Here is a 26,827-nt window from a genome sequence, read left to right on the forward strand (position 1 = left end):
CCACAAGGCTCTATCTTAGGTCCCTTCATGTTTTTGGTATATATAAACGATTTACCATATTTCGTCCAAAATAATTGCGATATTGTACTATTTGCTGATGATACGTCTTTGATTTTTAAAGTCGATAGAAATTATAATAATTTTGACGATGTAAATAGAACCATATCGCAGGTTACTCATTGGTTTACTGTTAATAATTTGCTTTTAAATGCAAAGAAAACTAAGTGTGTCGAATTCGCATTGCCCAATACTAAGACGGCAAATGATTTTAATTTAATGGTAAATAATGATATGTTGAAAGTAGAAGAAACTACCGTGTTCCTAGGGATAACTTTAGATGCAAAGCTTCAATGGAACGCCCATATATCAACACTTGCTGGTAAACTCAGCTCTGCTGCTTACGCTGTTAGAAAGATTCGACAGATAACTGATGTGGAAACTGCAAAAATTGTATATTTTGCCTATTTTCACAGTATTATGTCTTACGGAATCTTACTATGGGGTAAAGCGGCAGATATTGGAAAAATTTTCGTATTACAAAAAAGGGCAATACGCGCAATCTATAATTTAAAACCGCGCGATTCCCTACGAGAGAAATTTAAGGAAATAGGTATTCTTACAGTAGCTTCTCAATATATTTACGCTAATATAATTTTTGTACGACAAAACATTCATAGTTACAAAAAAATCGGTGATTTCCACGACCGGCAAACTAGAAACCGTGATAGGCTCGCATATCCTACGCTCCGCCTCAGGAAAGTTGGAAAATCGTTTGTGGGAATGAGTGTAATATTTTATAATAAAATTCCACAATCAATTTTAGACTTGCCTTTACACAAGTTTAAAAAATCTATTAAAAGTATGCTCCTGAAAAAAGCTTATTATACAATCGAAGATTATGTAAATGACAAAAAAGCTTGGATTTGATGCGCTCCAGCAATACACGGCGCTGCAATTGCTTGTATACAGTATGGCATATTATTGTAAATTGTACATTTGAAAAGAGCAACCGCCGAGTTTCTTGCTGGTTCTTCTCGGTAGGAACAGCATTCCGAACCAGTGGTAGATTATTTTGACGATTCAAAAGCACTTGTAAAAGTTTAATTGAATAAAAATAATTTGAATTTTGAATTTTGAATTTTTGTACTGCAAGCAATAAGAACAACAATTATAACAACTATAACTAGTCTTAATTGGACCGAAGGATTAACTGAATAATAAATACGACTTTTATATGGTGTGAAAAAAAGTCAATATTGCTAACTGGCAGTGTTCATTGCTTGATATACGTTGATAGGTAACCGATTTATTCGCTCCACTCCGGGATATTGAACGTAGACACGATAGATATCGGATTAAAATTTAAAATGAACAACGGAAGCGCGCTCGCTACATTGCTATCGACCATTAATTAGAAAGAAGTTGACTTTTGAATTTCGAATTGCAATTTCTTTTTCAAAGACAACACATTAATCGGACACGTTCGCACGCGAATTGTTCGATGGTAATTTTTATAAATGTCAAAAGACAGAACTGTATAACAGTACAATATTTCTACTTTTTACAAAATAATAATGAAGACAGCACAGCAAGAAATGGTCACTTTAGTAAATGCCAAGGACACAGCCGAATGCGTTGACACCCTGTGACCTAAGATAGAATTACTTACCTTCACTATTACCAATAACAAAACCGACGTAATATTTCTTCTTCAACAAAATATGCAATTTTTTCCTAAATTGTTTACAGTAAACTTAGTCCTTTTTGATTCGGTAGATACTTATTTCTCTTGTATCTTTTAACTAGATGATTTCTATGACAATTAATCTGAAGTAGGTACCTAGGTGGTAATTAATTTTAGTTAGGTACTTAACATTAATTTCAAACCTAACTACAGTAACAAATTGCATAAATTGTATTTTACGTCAAAAGTAGTCGTATTTTAATCTATGTTAGGTACCAACTATGTCAGAAACCTTCACATAAGTGCTAAAAACAACTGTACAAAGTTTTAACTTGAACTTTAGGCATAGGTAGGTACTTATACTGAACTGCAAACGAATGAACGAACACCTATGACGAACACATCCATAAATAAATAAAAAAAAGCAAATGTCATGCTCACTATTTTATATTGAAATCTGTATCCTTGTAATTTTTAGTTGACACGTTTTAAGATCGCATACATGGACAATATAGAATTAAGAATACCTTAAGTGCACCTTTTGAATTATTTGAAAATTACTACTTTCACCGTCTTGACTCTTTATACAACCTTTAGTTTAAAAAAGTTAATAGCCTCCTTATATTGCACGTTACTTTCCCCCTTTTGCGCTAATTAATAAAGGTTTTTATCATGTCCATTACATGTTTATGGGCGGCCAGTCATTTACGTATGAAATACCCATGCAATTTACGCCTCAGGTATAGATTTTTTCCAATAATTATTAATTAAACCGTTTGTCACGGCTCAATAGGTATTTGATTGATATGTAATTTATGTACGCGTTTTGTTAAAGACTAATGTTTCTTGTATAAGCAATGTAAATGTACCTAATAGAATCATTGAGTGGGTATCAATTACGTATACTTAATCAATATGCAGGGTTTATTGATTGTGTGTAGTAAAGTGTTCTTGAAATCATTCAATCGAATAAAATAATGCTTTACTACTTAGGTTAAGAGGCTTGTCTAGCTGTACCTAAATTTTCATACAAAAAGCGATAACGTTCTTCTCCCCGTAAGTAAATCTAGTCCAATTTTCACAATTTTTAGAAATGTTGTAAGTAGATATAATAATGAAGAACTATGCTCGTACGTTTTAGGGGGTTTTAAAACAATATTTCAAGAATATAATGTGAGCAAGTGCCTTTTGGACTATGAAAAAATTTTGGAAAAATTTACAACTAGACTATCTTCTAACTTCTAAGACAAAGTAAACGAATTCTATACACTGGTGACGAGCTGACACGTTTTGATTTTTTTGAAGCATTCTCATAGGTGTCGCTTTACCCAAAGGTGCGTAAACGCCGCGGCATCTATGTAGGTAATTTGTGCCGCACGCGAATACTTGTCACATCACACACACAGGCGTACGAAATTGTCTTCAGTTTTTAAAATACAATAGTATACCTATAAGCTTTGCCTATCTGGAGTTTTTACTAAGGTATGCCAATCGTATAGATCAAAGCAAGGCAAAGAAGTTGACATGTTAAGGCCGAGTACCGACATACGATTTCCTCCTTTAAAAATCTCCTATGGAATAGGGATGATGACTACTAATCAAATCAGCAACTTTTTATCAAACGTCGCTTAGGTACTTACTAAGGAAGCTTGTATTAAATAAGTACACAGATACGACGACAATAATGTTTGACGTAATTTGATTTTATTAGTTAGATCGATAATTTAAAATGCTTATCAAATTAAAATTAACAGCAGACGTGGATTTTACTAATTTTGGAAGACCCTCTATTTAATAGTTCCTAAGAAATCATTTCTTTTTGACTTAGTCATCATCCTAATAATTGTAACCTACCCTATATAAAGCTTGGAACAAATACAAAAAAAAATGTGTAGAAAAGTACATCTGTACCTGAAATATGGTTCACGCACCATCGCAGCCATCATAAACGCCGTGAGAGCGGACAACAATAGCGTTGTACAACAGAGCCGGACACGTGGGAACCGGCCACTTGTGAAAATGCCGGAAAATCACATGCTGCCTGCAGCGTGCCGTAATGAGACGCTATTGATAGGTATTTCCCTTCAACCGTTTCTCTATTCATATTTATAGGTCTCAGAATACCTACCTAGTAGGTACCTACCTAGATTTTGATTTTTTCTGTCCTTATTCTTTTTTTTTTGCCTTATCATGCGATCAGTCGGTGGACTATGAGCAGATTGGTTGGAGAGAGTATCTGTCCTTATCCTAATAGGTAAAAGGTAAACTAGGTGATGCCCATAACATCATCCAGTGGGATTTGGGTTTTTGAAAATCTCGTGGGAATTCTTCGATTTTTCGGGAATAAAAGTAGCGTGTATCACTCTCCGGTCTTCAACTAGGTACCTATACCTAACCATGCAAAAAAATTATTCGTTGCAGCGTGATTGAAGGACAAACCATCAAACAAACACACTTTCGCATTTGAAGGAAAACATCGTGGGGAAACCTGCATGCCTGAGAGTTCTCCATAATGTTCTCAAAGGTGTGTGAAGTCTGCCAATCCACACTTGGCTAGCGCTTGACTATGGCTAAAGCCTACATTCGGAGAGGAAACCAGTCCTCAGTAGTAAGCCAGCGATGAGATGTTCATGATGGCGATGACGATTCATATTAAACATTGCTAGGCGTTCGTAGAAGTCGCATAAATGAAGTCGCCATCGTTCTTTGCAACTTCGTACAATTGCTATAAAAATACTAGGTCCGAATTAAAGGGAAAGTACTGGGAAGAATAAACTGGCAAACAAAACAATACATGTTATGACATCCACTGCGGTGCGTTCCCACGTGGCTATTATGGTTCGTCCAGTAATCGGTAGTATACATAATCGTTACCGTAGACACAAATTGCAAAACGATACGAACAAAACGTAACATTTAAAAAATAGTTTATGGTTTATGGTTTATGAGGCAAAAGATTACTCACTTAAAAGAAATAATAAATTACCAAGTAAGTGTGTGTAAGTAACCTTATGAGTCAGATTCGCACACCGAGGGTGCCTTACCTTAGAAGGATACTGTATACTCATAATCTAATAGAACATATTTTATTTGGTTAAATTCTATTCGCCGCCTCAAAAATAGAATGTATTAAAATAATCTAGATGGCATTACAAATTATTGCGCTAGAGGTAGGTATAATACAAATATAAGCCATAATTTAGGACAAGCCTTCGTCGTATTGTAACGTGAATCTAATTTCATGTTATCTGAAATGCATACTGATAAAATCCATGTCTTTTTAAATGTCAATTTATAAGTCAAGGTGTGGATAAGTCCCGCTAATTAAAGTCCAAAGGCTAAAAATCATTAATAAAATCTGTTAATCCAAAGAACAAAGGTAGTCAAAAGGAAAAAGTTCATTCCCAATTATCTGACTATCTACTCGTGACTGCAAATTCAAAGGGTAATAATGCACGCCATTGTCTTCATACATCGCCGCATTGTCACAGTGTGTACACTGCATTACGGCTCTCTTCAAACCACAGACGTTAAACCTTCCGAATACTCCGACTTTTTTAATATATTTTTCATGGCTAAAAAAAGTTGCAATTTTGAATTTCGAATCTTGTGATTCGTTAGGGATTGGGATTGGGAAGTCGAAAAAAATAGCCGATAAGGAAGCGTTTATTGACTATTTTCTCACTCAAGAAATGTACAAGCGATTTGTGATTCCGAATCAGTAAAAGAGATAACTAATATGTTAATAATTAATTGCTGACTGTGCACACTAGCGGCAAGAACTCTCCTCCTCTAGAAATATCAAAGAAAAACTCACTCAGCGACACTCTCTTAGCCGGTCAAACGCATTTAGCCTATCGCACTCGCTCGCCTGCTCATAGCCCCGCGACAAAACTATCCCAACTACACTTTATGTTGCTAGGCAACTTAGCTTAACTCGTTTCTCGCTGATCGTCGAAGATCGGACAACTGCCTTTAGTACTTAATATTATTTAAGTAGGTATAGTGTGCGTATCTACCCATGCATTTTTTTCTTCAATTTGTCTTTTGCATTTCGTATATCTTGACCGTGTTGAATTGCGATATCATTAATTATAACAATAATATTTTTTTTCCTTCTCGTTAAATTCTAACAAAAATCGTAACAAAAACAAAACATGCCCACGCCTAAAAGCAAATTTTTTTCACTTTTCTTTTTTTGAAATAGGTTTGTTTTGTTCGTATTCGGCAGACGTGATTTCTGTCAAAACAAATGCTTAGACGACACGTAATGGCAACAAATCCTCTGTGAGGTGTGGACAGTTCCTTTTCATTGTACTACCCACACTTTTGTCCGTTTGTCCAGTCGTTTGTTCGAGCGATCTGCATTGTGATATCAACCACTTTTTTTTGCCTTTTATGTATCTTTTTTTGGGCATCAGATGACGTGTGTAATACATGTTCATTCCTATCTTTTTTAAAATTAGCGTAAACTTTTTCCATTTCAAGAAAAACGATATTCGTATTTTAATAAAGCATTGGTAGAGTGTTATTTAGCATACAAAATAAGTAAATAATATTCAAAAAAATGTCTACACTATTCTTCGTCATTTAAAACTTAAAAACTAAAACAAAATGGCGGGCGGCATTAACAAAGGCGACACGTATTAAAACTATAAATCGAAGTCGCGGTACGGCCGGGAGTTGACCATGTCCCCTTACCACCCACCCCCCTTTTTGTAGCAAGGGAGGGGAGACTTGGTCTTCTGAAGCTAGTTTCCGCACAGGAAGGTGAGGAGGCAGGATTTTCAAGGACGGGGGAGAGGAACAAACAAAAATAACATGTGTTAAACAAAAAAGTGCGGAAAGCGGAGTTGCCATCACGACGATGTGTTGAATTAGACCTACTGACAGAAGCAATTCGAAAGAATATAGGCCAAATAATCATCTGGTGGCAGAAGGGCTGACTCATTTTTTGTGTAAAGAATCTACCTGGCTGTCCAACGCAGAAATGCAGCCAGGATTCTTGGCACTATTTCATGCGGGCATGAGTTTGTACAGGTAAGTAGGCTATCTTTGAGTTTTATTGTAACATGGCCAAATCGCTATTTTTTTTTATGAATTCTTTAGTAAATATTGTACCTACTTCTATTTGACGTAAATCCTTTCGAGTTTGTAATGGCAACTCCATGAATACGTGTACTAATGATAATAGGGTGGCAAAATTTTGATTTATTGTTTAAATTGGACTATCATTCCTCGTAAGCCCGAAATGATCGTCCAACTAAAATATAAGATAACTAAAGTTTAAGGACTCTAATTCAATTGTACCAAACCAAAGTTTTGATCAAAAATGTATGATATCTTTTGTTTTCGGCGGTAAAGGATCCGGGTCACGTTGAACAGCTACCGTTGGATTGTTCTCATGATTGATGGGCTATTTGACAAGCGCTGATAACGGATAACGCGGCAAACCGTTCGGAAGATTGACTCGGGGGAGAAATTGATGAAACGGAACATTCCGGTATCAAAACATGCGGAATGAGCTGCCACCAATAATACTTCTCTGATTAACTGATTTATGGCGCAAAAACAATTATGGCAATGATTTTTAATCGTCCGATGCGCACCATGTTCTGCCGTTTTTACTAGATTAATCAGTCAACGATATTTTCTTGAAAACAATAACAATATCTAATGAGTGAAAGACTACGTATAAATTACTTACTTATATGGCAGAAATGATTAGGAGAAGATTATTTATTGGTAGTAACTCATGTGTAAAGAAACGTGTTATGTATAGATACCTTTTTTAGGAATCAGTGATTTCAGTAGCATGATGGCCGCCTCGTCGCACGCCCACGCGTGCATCTTTCTGTACGAGTCTCGCCCTTTCTCGGTTAACTTGTCCCACGGCTTCGGCTTCGATAGCAGCTCCGACACCGTCCCCTGGGACAGGCCCAGGACGTACTTCGCGAACAATCTCTGACCGATGTTGTGGACCGACAACAGCTCTCGGACTCGTCGGCTTATGTGCAAGGTGTCGAGGTTGGAATTGGCGTATTTGTCCATGTTGTATCTGAGCATCTCTTGCAACCGCGCTTCCATCGGGTCGCCCTTGGGGATGAGCGAGTCGCCGAGGCGGCCGACGAGCGCGCCGGGCGGCAGAGGGCCCATGTCTTCCGCGAACCTGTAGGGTCGGTGCTCGTCGAAGCGGAAGGGGCTCGGCGGAGGGAGCGGCAGCGGCACGGGCCCGTTGTTGTTGTGGTGCGTCGTGTTGTTATTCAGCGGAGGTGGCGTGCTGGGCCACTCCTCGCCACCTGCGATGAGAGCACGGTTACGCGGGAACACGAGGAGGGTTGGAGGGACGCGGGGGGTGGGGTTCACGCACGCCCGTAAGCGGCATTCACGTACGAATTCGCAGTCGGCGTGTTTCAAGTTCGCATATTTATTCAGAGGTCTACGTCGCGAATACGCGCGTTCGTGAGCCGAATCGAGCGTGGAGGTGGTGGGAACTTGGATTCCTCGTACTCCGCGGCGTAATGGTCAAACGGACACGGAATGACGCGGACTAGCTACGGCAAGTGGAGCGCGCGCTTGATTGCAGACACCCGGCCCGACTGGAGCTTATGACCTCATTTATGGCCATCACAACGAGGTATGCTTACAAATTGCGAAATAAGCTCGAGTCGGACAGATGTAGCGTGGAATACTTGACGATTTTTTCGGCAGAATTAGGTAAGATTAGTGAAGAAGGTGCGTTTTCGTGGTACTTACCGATATCCCGTCTCTCCGCACTCCGTTCGCGTTCATTTGAGCTGTCGCGATGTGCAGAAGCGGCGGGTGAGCGTAGCGCCTCTTTGCGCTCCACTCGCTCATTTGGACCCAACTCCATAGACCGAAGTAAACTGGAACAAAATAAAATATTTATTAATCCTAGATTAAATAATTTAGTGTACAATATGAGCAGGTATGTGCTTGTATAGGGATTTTACGATGGTACATCTCAGAAGTTTTGTATCATAAGTATACGGATGAAAGGTATTTAAATAAAATGTCTTACTGATTCTGTGATCCGAATATGTCTTTAGGGAGTGAATGTGAGTGAGGCCTCTCAATTGGGCCCAGCTCCGAAAATCGGAGCATGCTGTAACAAGGAGAACACGGGTGTTATAATATTATATCTAGGAATATAAGAGAATAAGAATAAGAAACAAAAAACTGGGAATAATTCACGGACTGCATAGTACATTTATCATCATCATCATCATCAACAACTCATTGCCGGCTCACTACTGAACACGGTTCTCCTCACAGAATGAGAAGGGTTTGGCCATAGTCCACCACGCTGCTGGTCAAGGCGGGTTGGCATACCTAGTGCATTGCAAGGTTTTCGTGTATTATTTTCCCACAAGTGAGATTTATAACTTAATTCTGAATACGATAATATCCTTCAACACAAAATGTCGAGGTTGAATTTATATTACTTATCAGGCGTGCTCTTATCTGCTAATAAAATAGGGAAACCATCTTTGAATTTCGTAAAGCAGGACATACCTACTTACGACTGATAATAAAATATTCGCTGGAATAAAGCACAATACAGCGCTGGTCAATTATATTTCATAGTAAGGTATATTTCATTGATACCTATTGATAATATCTATAGGTACATAATGTAAACTTCTGGGTTTAGACACTTGAAATTTTGAAAATAGGTTGCCATAGTTCGTGATAATTGGTATTTGGGCTAAATATAAAGAAATAAGTACGTGTTTCAGGATTTTTTGAACTTTCACTCCTGTGAATTTTTTTAGTTATTTCACGCAAGCAAAGCAGGAACAGGTCAACTACTATATTATACAGAGGTATGAAGTAATAGACACTTATTTTAAAATTGAAAACAAGAAAATTTAAATGTATTTTGTTGACTTTTTGAAATGTTACCTACAACCAGGACATGTCCTAGGTAAACAGAAGATTTGGCTTCCAACCCAATAGGGCCTTCAAAGGGTTGCGTCTCAATAAATTTATGAAAGGATTGCCAATAAGGACACCGGGATATCCTATTAATTAAAATACTTAATTAATTCACCTTGAACGGTGCGCGGTAATCAATGCTTGCTCAATTTATTAAGGTATTGGAATGACCCTACCCTTATCAAGAGGTACTAACTTATTCTACCAAGTTTTCGTACTTTTCGGACTTAATTTTGTATTTTTCCAACGATTGTGTTCAGTAACAGAGCTAAACATGGCTTACGTTTAGTTAAGTAAATAAATAGATGGGTGCCTTGTTAAGGCAATTTAATCGAATGATTAGGCACTTGTAGATTTGATTCGTCAACAAGTCGGCAAATTACCTACAAAATACTGTTTATAGATCTATGATGATAATGGCGATATAATAGTAACTGTCCCTGTTGTCCCAATATAGCTAAGTCAAAGGAAACGCAATAAAATTCTTCAATAGGTACATAAATTGATACAATATTGTTCAGTAATAAATAGTACGAGTCTGAAGTGTGTACATTATCCGAGTACAGTAGCCGAACCGATTGAACAACAAATCTGGCAACAAATCGGCTCGCCTCAAGCTCCAGATTTTCACACCTACAACAATAGGGTTGTACCTTAATTACAATTTAATATATCACCAATTAAGCCTTTGATCGGGACAATGGGGCTAAATTTAGTACTCTACTACCTACATTGGAGAGGCATGGGGGGTTGTGACGATCAGATTCGGTCGTGTGTTCGAGGCACTCTAATAGTAAACGCTCTGTATCGAGTCCCCAGGTGATTCGAACGTGAATAGCTAATTGTTTCAATTCATAGCTTAAGTGTAGTTGTTTTCTTATGGAGGGAATTTCGCAGTTAGATTGGCGAGATTTGATAGTTGCCACTTATGAACGGATTTTGCTCATATACCTATGTAATTTTACGTTAGGTACTTAAACGATGCAATTGAATATTTTAAATTTAAATACGTACCTACTGCACTATAAAGTTTGACCATTGAACTAAAATATAAAAACTTAATTATTATTGCAATTATAAGGAAAATCTACGCAAGTATTATTCAATACTAAAACTTAAGTAGGTAAGTGATGCGGTGATAGCCTAGTGGTTAGGTTAGACTTCAGCTTCCAATCGGGAGGTTTGGATTCTGGACACGCATCTCTAGCTTTTCCGAGTTATACCTAGTGCGCGATAGGTTGAGATGGCAACCAGGGTGAGGACGCCGGTTTTGTGCGGGTATGCCTCTATGTACTATAGGTAGGTAATTATTGTACCTATTCCTGTGGTGCTGCAAATGTTAATGGACGGCGGTAATCACTTAACATTAGGTAGCCCGCTTGCTCATTAATCACTATTTCCTACCTAATATTAAAAATGTACAACCATACGTTTATACACAACATAAAATATATTAGGTATCAGTAAACTAAACAAGATTGCCTGTGAAAATTAGTTTTTAACTAAAATGTAACATCGAGATAGGATTTAGTTAAAAGATCAGCTAACTTATCCATTTGGGTGAATCTTTTAAAACTTTATCTATAGGTTCTGTAGTTTGAGCGTGCCTGTGACACGGTTGTATGTTGCCAGAGTGGCCGCCATATTGGCTTAGTTTTAACAACCTTTTAGACTAGAGGATGTGTAGAGTAGCAAAAAATATATTAAATATGAACCATAATATCTTAATAAACTTACCTATAAAAGGAAAAGGTGACTGACAGACTGACTGATCTATCAACGCACAGCTCAAGCTACCTACTGGTCGGATCGAGCGGCATGCAGATAAATATAGCTTTTAAGACGTAGACATCCGCTACGAAAGGATTTTTGAAAATTCAACCCCTAAAGGGGGGTAATAGGGGCTTGATTTTATGAAGTCCTCGCGAACGAAGTTCCGCGAATAAGCTATATTTATGAACTTTGATCTGACTGTTACAAATTAAATAAAAGAGTAAAGCGATGTAATGAAATGCAATGAATTACCTACCTATGAGATGAAATAAATTTACTTAAGTAGGTATTTGTTTCATGTAAGACAAGACATCTTGTGCCACCTATGATATCATGTCAAGACTCTACTACTGGTTCGGAAAGTAGATTCTACAGAGAAGAACTAGCATGAAACTCATCAGTTGATCTTTTCTTATTATGAAGAGAGAGACTATAGGGCGGAGAGAAAAATGATACACCATTTTTCTCCCCTTCACTCCGCTCGACCTCGTAGGCTTACCTACTTCATACAGGATCTTCTTTGCGAGCTTCTGGCTTTGCGTTTTTCAAAAGTACCTACTTATGTACCTACTCTAGAGGTAGAGTAGGTAAACTCTGTAAGTCTATAAGTTAGGAGGCTATGCGAACAAAGTCGCGGGCATTATCTAGTAAATAAAAATCACGTTAATAGGCTACGAATATCTCACAAAATTTCCCATTTTTTGATTATAAATAGTGACTGTATTCCTCTCTCTATTCCAAAGAGAAGCTTAAAAGCATCTTTGTCTCGAAAGCCTTCAGTTAAGGCGTGTAACACTGCATATTTTACGAGGACAGGCCGCCCGTGTGGAGGAAGTTTTAGAATTTCTTACCAATTGAATAACTTAGGTAAGTTCATCTTATTGACCTACTGACAGACATTCGCTTTACCAGTTTAGGTACGTTGGTGCCTACAAAAGACATTTACTTAAGTATTAGGCCGTCGCAACATAGGTTCGATTATTTTGTTTATCTAACTAGACACCATACCTATAGGTAGGTACTTAACCACTTTTTGATTTGGGTGGTGAGCTCTTTGTGACTTTAGAATTTAGTTTTTTGAAATGAGTGGGTAACTAATATTAGTGGTAAAGTCATTGAATTGAGTAGCGCTCGGTGCCATGTCATGATGAAAATCCAATTTTCCACTAATGAAAACGTATGCTGAATTATAAAAGTAGACAACGCACATTTCTAAGTTCTAATCGAGATTTAAACACACATAATATGGGTATACATAAAGGAATCTAGATAATTTAGCATTTAAGTCTGTTTCAACCATGGCTAACCTGAAGAAAAACTAAATTGTACCTAAGTACTTAGTACCTATGTTTTAACCCTTGGTAGGCAGGTATACCAAGCAGTTACCATTAATTAAAGGTAGATGTAGTTACCGACGGTGTCCTCAATGTTTTGCAAGGAACTTTAAAAGCAACTTTGTAATAAAAGCCTTCAGTTTAAGGAGACACACTGAATATTTTACGAGTAGGTACAAGTATCTATATCTAACCCCCGCGCTGGAGAGACATTTTGATTTAATTACCTCCCCACCTCGGTTTTCTAGTGTGAATATTGAAGTTTTTAAGGTCACATTTGGTGTTTGTGAGATAAAGTTGACACAGAAGAACCATAAATCAAGAACCTTCACGCTTCATAGGGCTTTGCGGAAGCCTGAGGATACAAAAAATTACAAAATTGGTATGGTATTACAATTTTTTTATGTTTAAGTTATGATGATTAATATTGAAAAATTGTAAAAGCTAGAAATTGATTTTTATGTTACCTTAATTATTAAGGGTTCTTATGATTGATAACCTAAATATGTAGGTACACGTGGACTAAATACCTGTCTACCTACAAATTGTATCGAGAAAATAGCTATTTCAAGGTGAATGCAAAATACCTTTGCCATTCTCCTTTTGTACAAATCCCTTTGAAGTACCGATTTGATACTTATAAATCAATATCAGAATCCCCTTTAGGAGTAGCTGGGTATGTCTTTGAGATTCCGTTGAGGGTGGCGCCTCTCGATAATTTATTAATCAAGATAAAATATGGAGACAGTTAATACCAATCCGTTAATTTGGAATATTCAACAGTATTTTTAATACAAAACTGGCCTTTAAAAGTTTTATTGTGTCAAGGAACACTAAATTTTAATAAATTTTACAAAGTGTAAAATTGAAAACAATGTAAGATTTTTATCTTTGTCAGGAGATATTCCGATTCGGAACAATCACAGATAAGTTATCTACCGCCAATCAGAAGTGTAATCGATAAAGCGGAGAAGGACATCTTTTTGCGATATCGGAACAATGACGCTGACGTCACAATCGGAGCTTATCAGCCAAATCATCGGTCGACGATAACAGGCGCCCCGCCCAGCCACGGACTGACCAATCGCGACCGATCGATTGGTCAATACGAGATCCGGTACGCCTTTCCGAACGCGCCGATACACAGAGTCCAATATCGCCGTCCGAACCCGCGCTGTCAAACTTCAAGTTTCTCTTTTTTCCCCAAAACTTGTTTGTTGACAAAGGCTCGTTTCCTAGTTCTTACATACAAACGTCTGGCCGAGAAAATTATGTCAACACTACGCAGTAAAAAGCTTAGTCTGTTTATGAGCCAAAAAATGTCGGGGAGCGTAAATTAGTTGATAATTTGTGTGTGACTAAAGTTTCGTTAAACGTAAGTCAAACATCGCCTAAGCAAATGGAGACAGGTGTCCACGATAGGCCCTCTATATTGATATATAGGAGGCAAACATCGCTCCGTATGCTAGTAACGCATTACATACTCGTGTATTTGTTTTCCCGGGTAATATGTAAATCATGTGTGCTTAGTTTTTAATTAAACAAGAGATAAGCGGTGCTTCATTCCTTATTTGCCTTTTTTAGTTTCAACTTAGTGTGTCAACATCGTAAGTTGAAAAGTTTGATTGTGTCCCTACGTTTCGGCCGTATTAAAGATTTACCCATATCACAATTTTTGTTTGTTGACTCTATGAAGAGCTCGACTCTCCTTAATAAAATAAAATGCAAGATTTCATCAGCAGATCGGTAGGTAGATGACGCCGTATGGAATTGAACTCAGCGCCGAGTTATCAACCTCGTCTCAATATTCAAATATGGAACGAATTTTGAATTCAATCAAAATTCAGAAAGCGAACGCCACCGATCTCGGAATTAGTCGAGATTTGGCGCAGTATCATCTAGAAATCAATCCGTTCCACCCCCTATTAAGCTTTAATCTTCGAAGGCTGGCTATAACTTAATCCCAACTTGAGAAGCGGTATAAATAAGCAATAAACCGCTACAGGTGCTTCGAACAGTTTCTATTGGGCACAGATTGAATAGAGAGCACAGATTACGTTGGATTATTATTTTTCGGAGCTCATGAAAGTGAATGTCGGTTCCGATCATGGGAAAATCGACAAATGCTCTCGCGTGCTAGGCAATAATTGAGTCGGGGAAGTTTTTTCTATTGTGTTTCTCATTTATCTATCAGCTTGTCGTGTAAGTCGATAGTTTGTCTGATTTCCGAACGAAGAAGGAGGGTGGAAAGTACTTTATCTTTCAATAACTTTGATGTATTATGAAAACGGAAACGCTTAAACACGAAAATATCTGTACCTACATGAAAATAGCCTACTTATTTATAAATTTAATCATGGGTATTATATTCTTGTCAATTGTAGAAAATTAATGATGTAATAAGTCAGCGATGAAGGTGGATTATAAACACCATAGAAATATTAGAGATTATTATATGTATAGATTAGAATGCGCAGCGTGTACCAAACACTTCCGTTCAGGAATCGATCGATCACTATAAATAGTAATTCTTTTACGGATTGTTTATGATGTTTGCACAGGCGTGATTTTATGTCGCGAGCGTCGGCCCGTTTGATGTCACGAGCCCTTTGATGAGTCAAAGACGCCGCCCATCGTTTGCCATATTGGTAAAAATAACACATTAAACTATGGATAACATTGGTCGAGCGTGTTTTGGTTGATGAACTTATAGACCACGGACACATATCTTAATTACATCGTCTCAGTTTATTTATTTATTTCGTTGTTAATTTGGCAAGCTTTTAGAACATAGCCAATCTACTTACTAAGTAATATGTACCAAACAGTTTCATATAGATTACTAAAATATAAAACGACGTACTTATATACATTATACGTACCTATTCAGGTAAGGTATCCATTAGGTACTTGAGATTATTTAGACTGAGACCATTGAGGGCGCAGGGATGCTGTGCCCCTGAGATATCGATGTACGAGTATTTCGGTACCTACTCGTACCTACTTATACTTAGGTGGCTGGTTTGGAAACTTTTGCCGAAATCGAAAGGTTAAGAAAAAGGGTTGGGTTGCGTAAAGGACTTTTATTTTTTACTCCGTGACTTAGGCATGATTTTCCCTAGTATGTTCTTAAAATAATATTGTTTTCCTTCCTCATCATCATAAACCCATCGCCGTGCCGGCCCACTACTGAGTACGAGTCTCCTCTCAGAATGAGAAGGGTTTATTAGACCCTAGTCTGCCACGCTTGTCCAGTGCGGTTTGGCAGACTATTTATTGGTAGACCCAATTCAAATTAGAATTTCGATCATTTTTTTTTTCAATTTAGAATCTAGTTAGGTAGGTAATTTGTTTTTGAATTTCGAATGGAAAAGCGGTGCATTTGAGATAATTTCGGCTAATTGACGGGAAAACGAGGATCTTTTGTGTGGCTAGGTGGCTAATTGATGGGTGTTTGCGCGCTATCATCGGATGTTGACGGATTCCATCCGCTTTCACTGCTCTCTGTGGGAATACTCATATTTATAACAGATTATGCAAGCTTTTTAGGGTTCCGTACCTCAAAAGGAAATAAGATTACTTCGTTGTCTGTCGTGTCTGTCGAGAAATTCTTATAGTAGGTAACTAGGTAGGTAGGTACTTCCTGTTGCATCATGAAATTTGACAGGTAGGTAAGTAGCTCTTATAGCACAAGTAAAGGGAAAAATCCGTACACCTGTGAATTGGTGGTTTCATCACAAACATCATAAAAAAAAACTAAAGCAGGTTACCTATGCATAATTATATACCTACCTATACTTAGTAGAAACAAGGGTGGTGTAAAGTAGGTAAGCATGGCATGCACCTCTTAACTTTTTGGAGTTAGGTGCGCTTTAGTAATTAGGTAAGTAAATATCACTTGCTTTAACGGTGAAGGAAAACATTGTGAGGAACCCTGCATACCTACTTGAGAGTTCTCCATAATATTGTCAAAGGTGTGTGAAGTCTGCCAAACTATCACTGGGCCAGCGTAGCAGTAGCGTAGTAGTAGATTTTCAATCAATAAAGGTGATTATGATGAGTATCAGCTTGCAGGACTAAGGATCTGCCGATTGTGGTGCTACGCTGCCGCGGCCCTGACGTCGCGCTGTAGTCCCGCGTTCTGTTTGTTTCAGGTTTTAGCCCACTCAATCATTCTTTCCTAACCGCATCCTCTAATGATTTTATGTGTTTAGGTTGTCGAAATAACTCAGTGCGATGTTTGTTTCCACGTCTACGTGTTTTCCGACATTTGGACACGTTTTCTTGTAACTTAGAACTGTGTGTGTGTCTTTTGTGAACACTTGTTTGTGTCTTAGGTGCGTGTAGGTATATACACTAGGTATACCTACAACTACATAATATCAAAAAAAAAGTTCCTTTGATTTGGATATAAATGCGTTTCATTAAGCTGATACCTATAGCTCTTTACACGCTATGAACCAATAACCCGGTTTTGAAAATTTTGCCCGCCTGTCTGTTTGTCCTAGAGCTCTCTGAACTGATATTGACACTGTTGTAGGCACAGACACTTAAGTAAAATAAGTATAGTAGGTAAGTATACCTACGTAAATTTAAGTATAGTCCGTACAAAATGACTTCCACGCGCCATTTCAACTCTATAGGTCAACAGCTGTTGTGTCAAAAGTACGGTTCACCTTTAAAGTCCATATCCATACTAATATTATAAATGCGAAAGTGTGTCTGTCTGTCGGTCTGTCTGTCTGTCTGTCTGTCTGTCTGCTACCTTTTCACAGCCCAACAGTTTAACCGATTCTGACGTTTGGTACAGAGCTAGCTTATATCCCGGGGACGGTCATAGGCTACTTTATATCCCGGAAAATTAATCAGTTCTCGCGGGATCTTTAAAAACCTAAATCCACGCGGACGAAGTCGAAGGAAGGCAGACAGACAGACACACTTTCGCATTTAAATATTAGTATGGATTTTGAATTTGCATTTTGAAGGGTATAGGTAGGTCTGCCACGCTGGCCCACTGTGGACTGGCAGACTTCACACACTTTTGAGAACATTATGGTTCAGGTAGGTATGAGGTGGTTTTTAAGAATATTAAGCACTAAGCTATTTTGAAAATACGCTAAGCTTTATACTCTTGTGGCGATAATGTGTAGGTAAACATAGCGAGATAGCTCATTAGATCTTATCATTTACCTTACCTATTTAAAAGACAGAAACACATGTTATTCCTGAGCCACAGATCATGTAAGTACTAGATCGGGTTCTAGTTATCACATCATCTTAGCATATTAATCGTTGACCATTTAGCCGGTAATATTATCTTTAATTGGTCGTACTTAGTCTTTTCAAACTGTAAAACTATTAACCTTTATCTTGCAGATATGAAAACAGAGTTGTGCAACAAAATGCAACAAAAGAAAAAAAGCCTATTGCTTTTATTTTCGTAATCGTTACGTAATTGTAACTAAGAGAGCGATAGTAGGTATATTATCTACCTACTTAGGAACAGTGAAAACGAAAAAAAAAAACGAAATAAATAGAGAAACCAATTTTAAAACTTGACCTGTTTCACAATTAATATAATTTTAATAAGAAAAAATAATTATAATTAATAATGATCAAGTAACTTTCAAGTAGGACTCACCGTTGCGCGTCGCGAGAAGCAAAATTAATTATCCGATCAAGATAATATTTAATGTTGATAATAATCAAATTTATTCACATTAAGCTGGTAATTGCTCCATAATGTATATTATTTATTAACCATATTTAATAAATATATACCTACCTACCTACTTTGCAGTCATATTTGAGTTACCCAACTAATATTATATTATTTAAATTGCAACAGAATAGTCATTATTCATTATTCAGCCATCTGAATTATGTTTTTTTTTTCTCATTTTGATATCCATTCTCAGAAAAACAATGAGTCATCAATGAACTATCCAAACTACACATCAAGTAGGTAAGTAACTTATATCATTCCTTTTTGCATAAGGCTAAAAACTTGAGTTCGAATTGAGAAGTATAAATAGGTTCCTATATTCGAGCCAGGCTCGATTTTTTTTTTAATAATGTCATACGACTTGTTCATTTCCCCCTTCCCCCTCCAACCAAGAATAAAGCTTGAGCTTGGAGTAGATTTTCCTCACGAGGAAAAAAGGAGAGGGTACGACAATAGTGCAACGGGTGGGAATAGAACCACCGATCTTTCGGATTTTAGACCGCTCCTTCAACCGTTGTGCTATTGAGGATTGGAAAAGCCTCAACCCATCATACGAAATGGATGATGGTAGGTAAGTAGGTACTTTTAACGGTTTGTATAGTCAACTTGTTGCTTTAGGGAGTGTATTTACATTACATTACATTTGTCTTTACATTATCAAATCCAGGTTTTCATTTCTATTCTTCTTTATAACTCTTATCTAAGTAGTTGCTTTGTATGTACTTAGTTTTAAAACGGGAGTACATAATTCTTAGAAAAAAACTTGGTAGGTACTTATTGTAAAAAGTCTCATAACCAAAAAGGATCTTTATGTATTGCTAGCATCTAACGTTCAGTCTACATGTTCTTCCACACACTAAAAGGTTCGAACCACTTCGAACTTCGGAGCGTCAACATCGGGGGTCTCGAATAATGTTTTTTCTTATTCCTCTTTTTTTATCCCCAAATCGGTTGAAGTCGCGACAGGTCCCAAAAGTCCTAGCATCTACACGCTAAACGATTCGAGATAAGGAATTTAGCAGCCTCCCCTATGTTTGTACAATTTATTGATACACAAATCGCTCCCTGAGAACTTCGAAATGTTACTTTTTTAGTTTCCTGCTCCATCAGTGGGAAATATAAATAGAATTATCGAACGTTAATAAAGAAATTGAAATGTTATGATTAGTTTGCTGCCTTTATCTAAGGTCCTTTTCTTTTTGTATCAGTTTAATTTCCAGAATTTCGTGGTGAAAAAGACACACTTTACTTGGTTAGGTACCTAGATCCAGTGATATGAGTATCCCAGGATTTATATAATAAGCACTTCAGAAGCGGCCCAAAGAATAAAAGCATAAATAATAGTTTGATCCAAATTAGTTGTTAGACATATTTTTGCTCTCATTTAAAAAAAACCTGGCCACTTGAGCGTAGTTACATGTTACATTGTTCGTGAACTGTGATCTATATCTACTAATATATCTACCACATAATAGATATCAGAAAATTTTATATCCTTAAAAGTTCGTTGACAACAAACATAATAATATTTGCAAATTGTATGACCTTGTTCAGCCATGAAATAGTTTCTAATAGCTTTAAAAGATAACTAAATATAGCTTAGTAAGCTTCTTTGGTTCTAAAGTAGATGCTTTTGAACATTGTAGCGAATATCTTCGACAGTTGCATATTCATGACACCAGACACATTAGTCATGCATTTCAGTTTAGATAGTATATTATTATAGTCTGGATAGTCTGGATACTGACCCTACTGGCAACTGATTTTGACAAACGAGACGATCGCCTTTGCCTAGGCAGTAATCATAGAGAAGACTGTGTTTATAACCAACAAAAAATATCATTATACTAGATTATGCCCGCGGCTTCATAGATTTTCAAAAATCCCTCGGAAATTCGTTTATTTTCCGGGATAAAACATAGCCTACATCCGCCAGCGGTATGCAAGCTATCCCTACAGGGATAGGGAATTTGCTACACCAAATTTTGTCAAAATGGGTCGAATGGATAAGCCGTGCAAAGCTAAACATGTAGACATACTCATTTACGCATTTGTAATATTTGTATGGCTTAACAATAATTCATTATCCATAGTGTAGAAAAGAATAACTTCTCGGCTTCAAAGGGAAGACTTCTAGAAGACAAAATTCGCAAACATTGCAACATAAATAGACGTATACTAATAGAAGTTATTTATACGTCGTCGTATGCAATTGTTTTATTAATAAGCGCACACCTTATCAGTCAAAGGTAGGGTCGGCAAATAGGCACAGTTTGCGTGGCTTTGTGTAAAGACAACTGGCATTGTTGTATAGTTAATTCCCTATTCTGCTAGTTATTCGCTATTTGTACTGCTTATTCATACGAGGTATTTCTTTTATCCGCTTGCACAAGTTTAGATTTAATATTTGCATGTGCTTTTGTTTGTGCTCATGAGTTAATCATTCCGCAACTATTTTGTTTGTATACAGGTTTCATCATTGTTCGTCTTATTTGATTTAGTTTAACGTGAGAAGAGACCACGGAATATACTTACCTATATAAAAGAGACTTTAAAATTAGAATCTTCAATTTGAATTCTAGTTACTTTTCCAATTTAATATCTAATATTTGAGGAAATATGTATTGTGCATTCAAGGTAAAGTTAATACGTATGTAGAGTTGGGCAGCACAGGCAAAACACAAGGCAAAATGTCTGTAGATTGTACACAGTTTCAAATATCATTTCAAGAAAAGCTCTACTATTGGAAAGAGGTTACGACCTTCAGCAATGCGATATATGATGTGGAGAAGAGATAGAGAGAGAGAGGTCTCAATACTACAGTGAATAAATTAAAAGAACCAAGAAATTCTCTAACTACGTCAAACTAAACGGATATTAACGTATTCGATATTAATGTCGCATTCAAATTCTTTTAAATGCCTGCTAGGTGCTCTATATGCAGTGCGCACAAAGACACAAGTCCTCCATCGAAGGCCTAGGCGGTTGCTCAACATGTAAACATAGATAGGGGCTCGTAGCTAATCTCAGAGGTCAACGTCTCTGATAAACGTTATCAAGTTTATTAACACGTGCCTCCCGTGTCTCGTCTAGGAGCGTCGCCTGAATTGTTTGGACAATAGTTTCCGGGTTTCAAGGATCATTGAGATGATTTTTAGGCATTTGGGTGATCTTTGAATGATAATGGATTTCAATTCGTCCATGTCTAGTAGGAGGCTTTGGTTTCGTCTAGTTGCCACTTTATCACCGTGTGGTTTATGTTTGAGCATTCAGACTACGCCTTAGAGGCATGCTTCTAAAACAATTGGCCCGTTTCCCTTTCAGGTTATTGTTTTTATAACTATTGAATAATTATTTCCCATACAATGAGGTCGTAGTCAAATGCAAAACTGTCATTGGTATTATCTTGTATGTAAAACTAAAGTGGGACTTCGACTATGTTGGTGTTAGCTGGCGGTCGTGTTCTGCCTTTTTGGAGTGTTTTTTTTGTTAAAACTGACTGGAAAGCGCTCTAAGGGGGTGCCGTGCGTATGTCGGCGAGCGCCGGCACAGACGGGGTCCACACTTGTATAGTTTAACTAACTTGTTACAAATAACTACAAACTTGACATTGGATAATCTTTGTAAAGCCAGACGAGAGAGGAAAAGAAAACTGAAGTTAGCAAACTAAGGCACGTGGAATTTAGAGTATCTTCCTAGTGTTTCTTAAATATTACGAGTATGAAGCAAAAGCTTGATCAAAATCAAATTTTCCTTGCTATAGCTTTAACGTTAACATGAAAAGAATCTTATATTAACAAAGATAAGTAAATAGTAGCTAAATTAATAGTCCTATTAGTACAAAGGATAAAAATAGCCAAGGTTGCATATAGGCGCGACAGTACAAAAGTATAAACAAATGAAATCATCCATCGCTAATACATCCTGAGAGATAAAGCCAAGGCGATCGCGGCGCTTTGACAAAGAGCAAGAATTCCCTGGCACCATGGGCGACTCGCGTGTTGCATCTCTAATGTGTTAACAGGGCTCTTGCCGTCACTCACTCCATACAATCGTAGTCCCAAATTCATTTGAATATTAAGCAACCAAAGTCCATGAAATTTTGCAGGCATATTCTAGAAACTAATATCTGTGCCTGTGGTGTTTTAGATTTTTCTAAAAATATGTAGTTTTAAAATTACAGGGGCTCAAAGATTTGTATATGAATTTTTAAGACCGCGTAACTTTGAAACCGAATATTTTAACGGAAATCTGGAAAACCACAGGCGTAGATATTAGTTCCCGGAACGTTTCTACAAAATTCCATTGAGTATGATTGGTTAGTATTCCAATGAGAGACGAACTACGTTTGTATGGAGCGAGTGACGGAGAGACCCCTCTTAAATAAATAAATATTTTAATGTGGATAAACTTGGAATCATGTTTCTGACAATGCAGTTTCCTTGAATCGTAAGTGCTGGAATCATAGCTATAAATAGTTTCATTCGGCACATTCTACTTTCTATTGTAGGGTGAGCAAGAAATTTTTGCATCTGAAGTAAAGTAATCGTATTGATTGACGTTAACGGGATTTTCGATGATACTATAATCAATATTAGTTCGTAATGGTTGGGTACTTAGATCGAAAATTTTTAAATGAATCTAAATTCTTAGGTATATAAAAGGAAACGCTGACTGACTAACTGACGGGTCTATGACACAGCTCAAACTACTGGACGGATCGGGCTGAAACTGGGCATGCAGATAGCTATTAGGTATAACGTAGACATCAGCGAAGAAAGGACTTTTGAAAATTCAACCCCTAAAAGGATAAAATAGGAATTTGCTTGTAGTGCACACGCACGAAGTCGCGGGCATAAGTTAGTATATAATATTTTTCATTATATCCTCTAGAATATTATTCAAGGAAAACATAATTGACATAGCCGTCAGGTAAAAAGAAGGAATGAAGATATGCACCGGGAGTTTCTGCTTCACCGGGCTATTATTTCAGCAGGAACTTACAGAACCCATGCGTAGAAACATCCCTTCCACTGTCGCTCAGAGTTTTTTTTTACCTGACGGCATCTGTATCATCAAGAAAGTTTTTCTTGATATTCAAATACTGGATACCTACTCACCTGATTTCTCTCTTTATATCGTCATAATCTCTCTGTGTGTCTAGCCGTGCTTCTAGCCTCGCGATGTGCTGTTTCTTCTCGTCCAGCCTTTCTTCTAGCCGCTGCAGCTGCTGCGCGTGCGCTTCTTGAAGCGCTGAAAGCGACGCTTGGAGTCGTCGAACGTCTTCTACTAGTTGAGCAATCTGAAATAAAGAAAACATATTTTTTACTAGCTGTAAATTTGTCTGCATTATATATTCATATTTTTAAAAACCTCAATTCTCTTCAATTTTCCGGGTAAAAAATCAACTTATTTTTTATTTTTTTTAAGAAAGAATAATAGCCAAGCTAATTATGACTATTACTCCCCTTTCCCCTCCAATTAGGCGTAAAGCTTGTGCCAAAAGCTTATGTTTGTCTCCGGGTTACAATTAGTTATCTCTGTACCAAATTCCTTAATCGGCGGAAAAGCAACAGACAGACAGAAAGCTACAATCTTGACACATAAATGTAGCGTTCATATTTTCTCATAGATGTATTGAAAAACGTCGTGTGGTAGATAGGCAATTAAGGTTAGTTTGTGACGATGGTAAATCCTCGCCTACGGCTGAGGCTTGGAAACGTCGATTCGTTTCCAATAACCTACTTCCCCCACTGGATCACAATGTACCACTATCGTATTAAATATGTTAATCGTAACCAAATCTTACAGATAGACGTCACAATCTTTTGGCAACAAGTAGGCAAGCTTTGGATCGTGACGTCATTTTTATTTTGGCTATAATAATTATTATTATTAGTGTTGATATGGCAATATAACAATCAGCGATAATGAATAAGAGTTGGCACCTATTTGTTAACGCTGTAGTAATAAAAACATTAAAATCTCTTTAGGTAATTTAATGACGATATTTGAGTATTAAAGTGAAATACTGCAATTATATCGTAAAGAGTTTATTATATAAAAATGATAAATTAATCCTTAAGACTTCAAAAAATAAGATAAGAATTGGTTTATTTGGAATGGTATTATTCGATTAGCTATCTGTTTTCGACACTATTACCTACATAATATACCTATCTATTTCTATTTATATTTACATGTTTTTAACCCCCGACCCAAAAAGAGGGGTGTTATAAGTTTGACGTGTGTATCTGTGTGTCTGTGTATCTGTGTATCTGTCTGTGGCATCGTAGCTCCTAAACTAATGAACCGATTTTAATTTAGTTTTTTTTGTTTGAAAGGTGGCTTGATCGAGAGTGTTCTTAGCTATAATCCAAGAAAATCGGTTCAGCCGTTTGAAAGTTATCAGCTCTTTTCTAGTTAATGTAACCTTCACTTGTCGGGGGTGTTATAAAATTTTAATTTACGCTTGTATAGACCGTAAGTAGTGGAAATGTATTTAGAAGTTACTGGTTAATTCTAGGTTATGAGGCTTGCAAACAAAAAATTGATTAAGATAATTTTCAATGAAAATTATAAAGCGCTCCTTGCAATTACTGTAGTAACTAGGTACGCTTATTGCAGTAGGTATAACGTCGCGAGTAAGCTATAATATTGTAATAGTAATGATTACTTGAAGGTTAACTTATTCTATTCTGTAAAAACTTGATAGATTTCTAGCAGTTTTACACTACTGTCTAAAAAAGAAATGTAGGTAACATTTTCAGGGTCAGTTTAGAATATTAAAAACGTTTTTTTTTGTTTTTGTATTACTAATGCAAACTTAACGTGTGTACTTATTGTTGTATTAAAAAGTGACAAATTAATTCCCGCATCACACAAGATCGAGATAAAAACGATAAGTTTGTTCAGGCATTATTTGATTAATTAGCTGATATTATGTTGTCTATTTGACGAGCTGAAGTTTCTGATTGGCGTGCTAAGCCGCCATATTGTGGATGCCATGTTATCAGTTATTAGCAGATTTATTATAAATTATATTTTTAAACCCCAAATATTCTGTGTACCTACCTACCTATTGATAAGAGTAGTTTTTTGTTTAGAGTTTCAAGTTATTTATTTTTAACCCCCGACCCAAAAAGAGGGGTGTTATAAGTTTGACGTGTGTATCTGTGTATCTGTGTGTCTGTGTATCTGTGTATCTGTGTATCTGTGTATCTGTCTGTGGTATCGTAGCGCCTAAACGGATGAACCGATTTTAATTTAGTTTTTTTTTGTTTGAAAGGTGGCTTGATCGAGTGTTCTTAGCTATAATCTAAAAAAAAATTGGTTCAGCCGTTTAAGAGTTATCAGCTCTTTTCTAGTTTTCTTGTAGAAAAGAAGGTTAGATAACCGTTAGGTTCATAATATTATGTCAATAGACAAATGTCAATCTGTCAAGATGGACGTTGCCTAAATACATAATTATTTATTTGAAAATGATGTTTTGGAAAACTCAGATACTTTGGATCGTCGGGGGTATTATAAATTTTTAATTTACACTTGTATAAAATTACGAACTAGGTACGATTTTATAGAACTCGTATCTACTAAGTACTTAGAATAATAAGAATATAAATACTTAGAATAATGCCCGCGATTTACTGCATAAAAAGTAGTAAGTATGATTTAATTATGTAACTCTCCAAGTCTTTTACTATATCCATCCAAAAATCACGTTGACCTGTTGCTCCGTTGCCGCATAGGTAATTGAACAAACCAACAAAAAGCTGACTGGGTTTATTTCGAAAACTAGCTCTAAATCTTAACAGTTTTAAAGTCCTAATTTTAGAGCACTAAAAGGTATTCAATATATTTTAGGAAACAATTTTCATATCAAAAAATGCAAACTATGAACACATAATAGCAACCATGAAACAAGTGCACCTCAATTATAAATTTATAACACTCCCGACAAGTGAAGGTTACTGTAACTAGGAAAGAGCTGATAACTTTCAAACAGCTGAACCGATTTTCTTGGATTATAGCTAAGAACACTCTCGATCAAGCCATCTTTCAAACTAAATTAAAATCGGTTCATTAGTTTACGAGCTACGATGCCGCAGACAGATACACAGATATAGAGATACACAGATACACAAGTCAAACTTATAACACCCCTCTTTTTGGGTCGGGGGTTAAAAATAGTCCTTAGTTGTAGGTTATTATACTAATTTAGCTCAATGGTGCAATGAAATGACGTAATATCACAGTTGTATCGGGTAGAATGTAGATCACATCATACATCTTCACGCATGAGTAAGGCGATACCTGCACAATTGATATCTTCCGAAGGTCGGCTATTAACCA

At 36.8% G+C, this 26,827-nt stretch overlaps 1 protein-coding gene across 9 annotated transcripts in view; it reads right to left on the reverse strand.

The window, feature by feature from the left end:
• Positions 1-26,827, reverse strand: part of LOC123870723 (homeobox protein cut) — a 210,189-nt gene that overhangs the window by 25,357 nt on the left and 158,005 nt on the right. For 4 of the 9 annotated variants that reach the window (XM_045914103.1, XM_045914102.1, XM_045914107.1 and 1 more), the window contains 4 exons: positions 23,596-23,777; positions 8,727-8,810; positions 8,441-8,571; positions 7,471-7,983 (listed from right to left, as the gene is read on the reverse strand). In XM_045914103.1, the coding sequence (XP_045770059.1) occupies positions 7,471-7,983; positions 8,441-8,571; positions 8,727-8,810; positions 23,596-23,777 (910 nt within the window). The remainder of the gene's footprint in view (positions 1-7,470; positions 7,984-8,440; positions 8,572-8,726; positions 8,811-23,595; positions 23,778-26,827) is intronic. The other 5 variants (XM_045914106.1, XM_045914104.1, XM_045914108.1 and 2 more) reach the window with 4 other exon arrangements.

The sequence above is a fragment of the Maniola jurtina genome, chromosome 13, assembly GCF_905333055.1.
Source record: "Maniola jurtina chromosome 13, ilManJurt1.1, whole genome shotgun sequence".
Lineage (NCBI taxonomy): Eukaryota > Metazoa > Arthropoda > Insecta > Lepidoptera > Nymphalidae > Maniola > Maniola jurtina.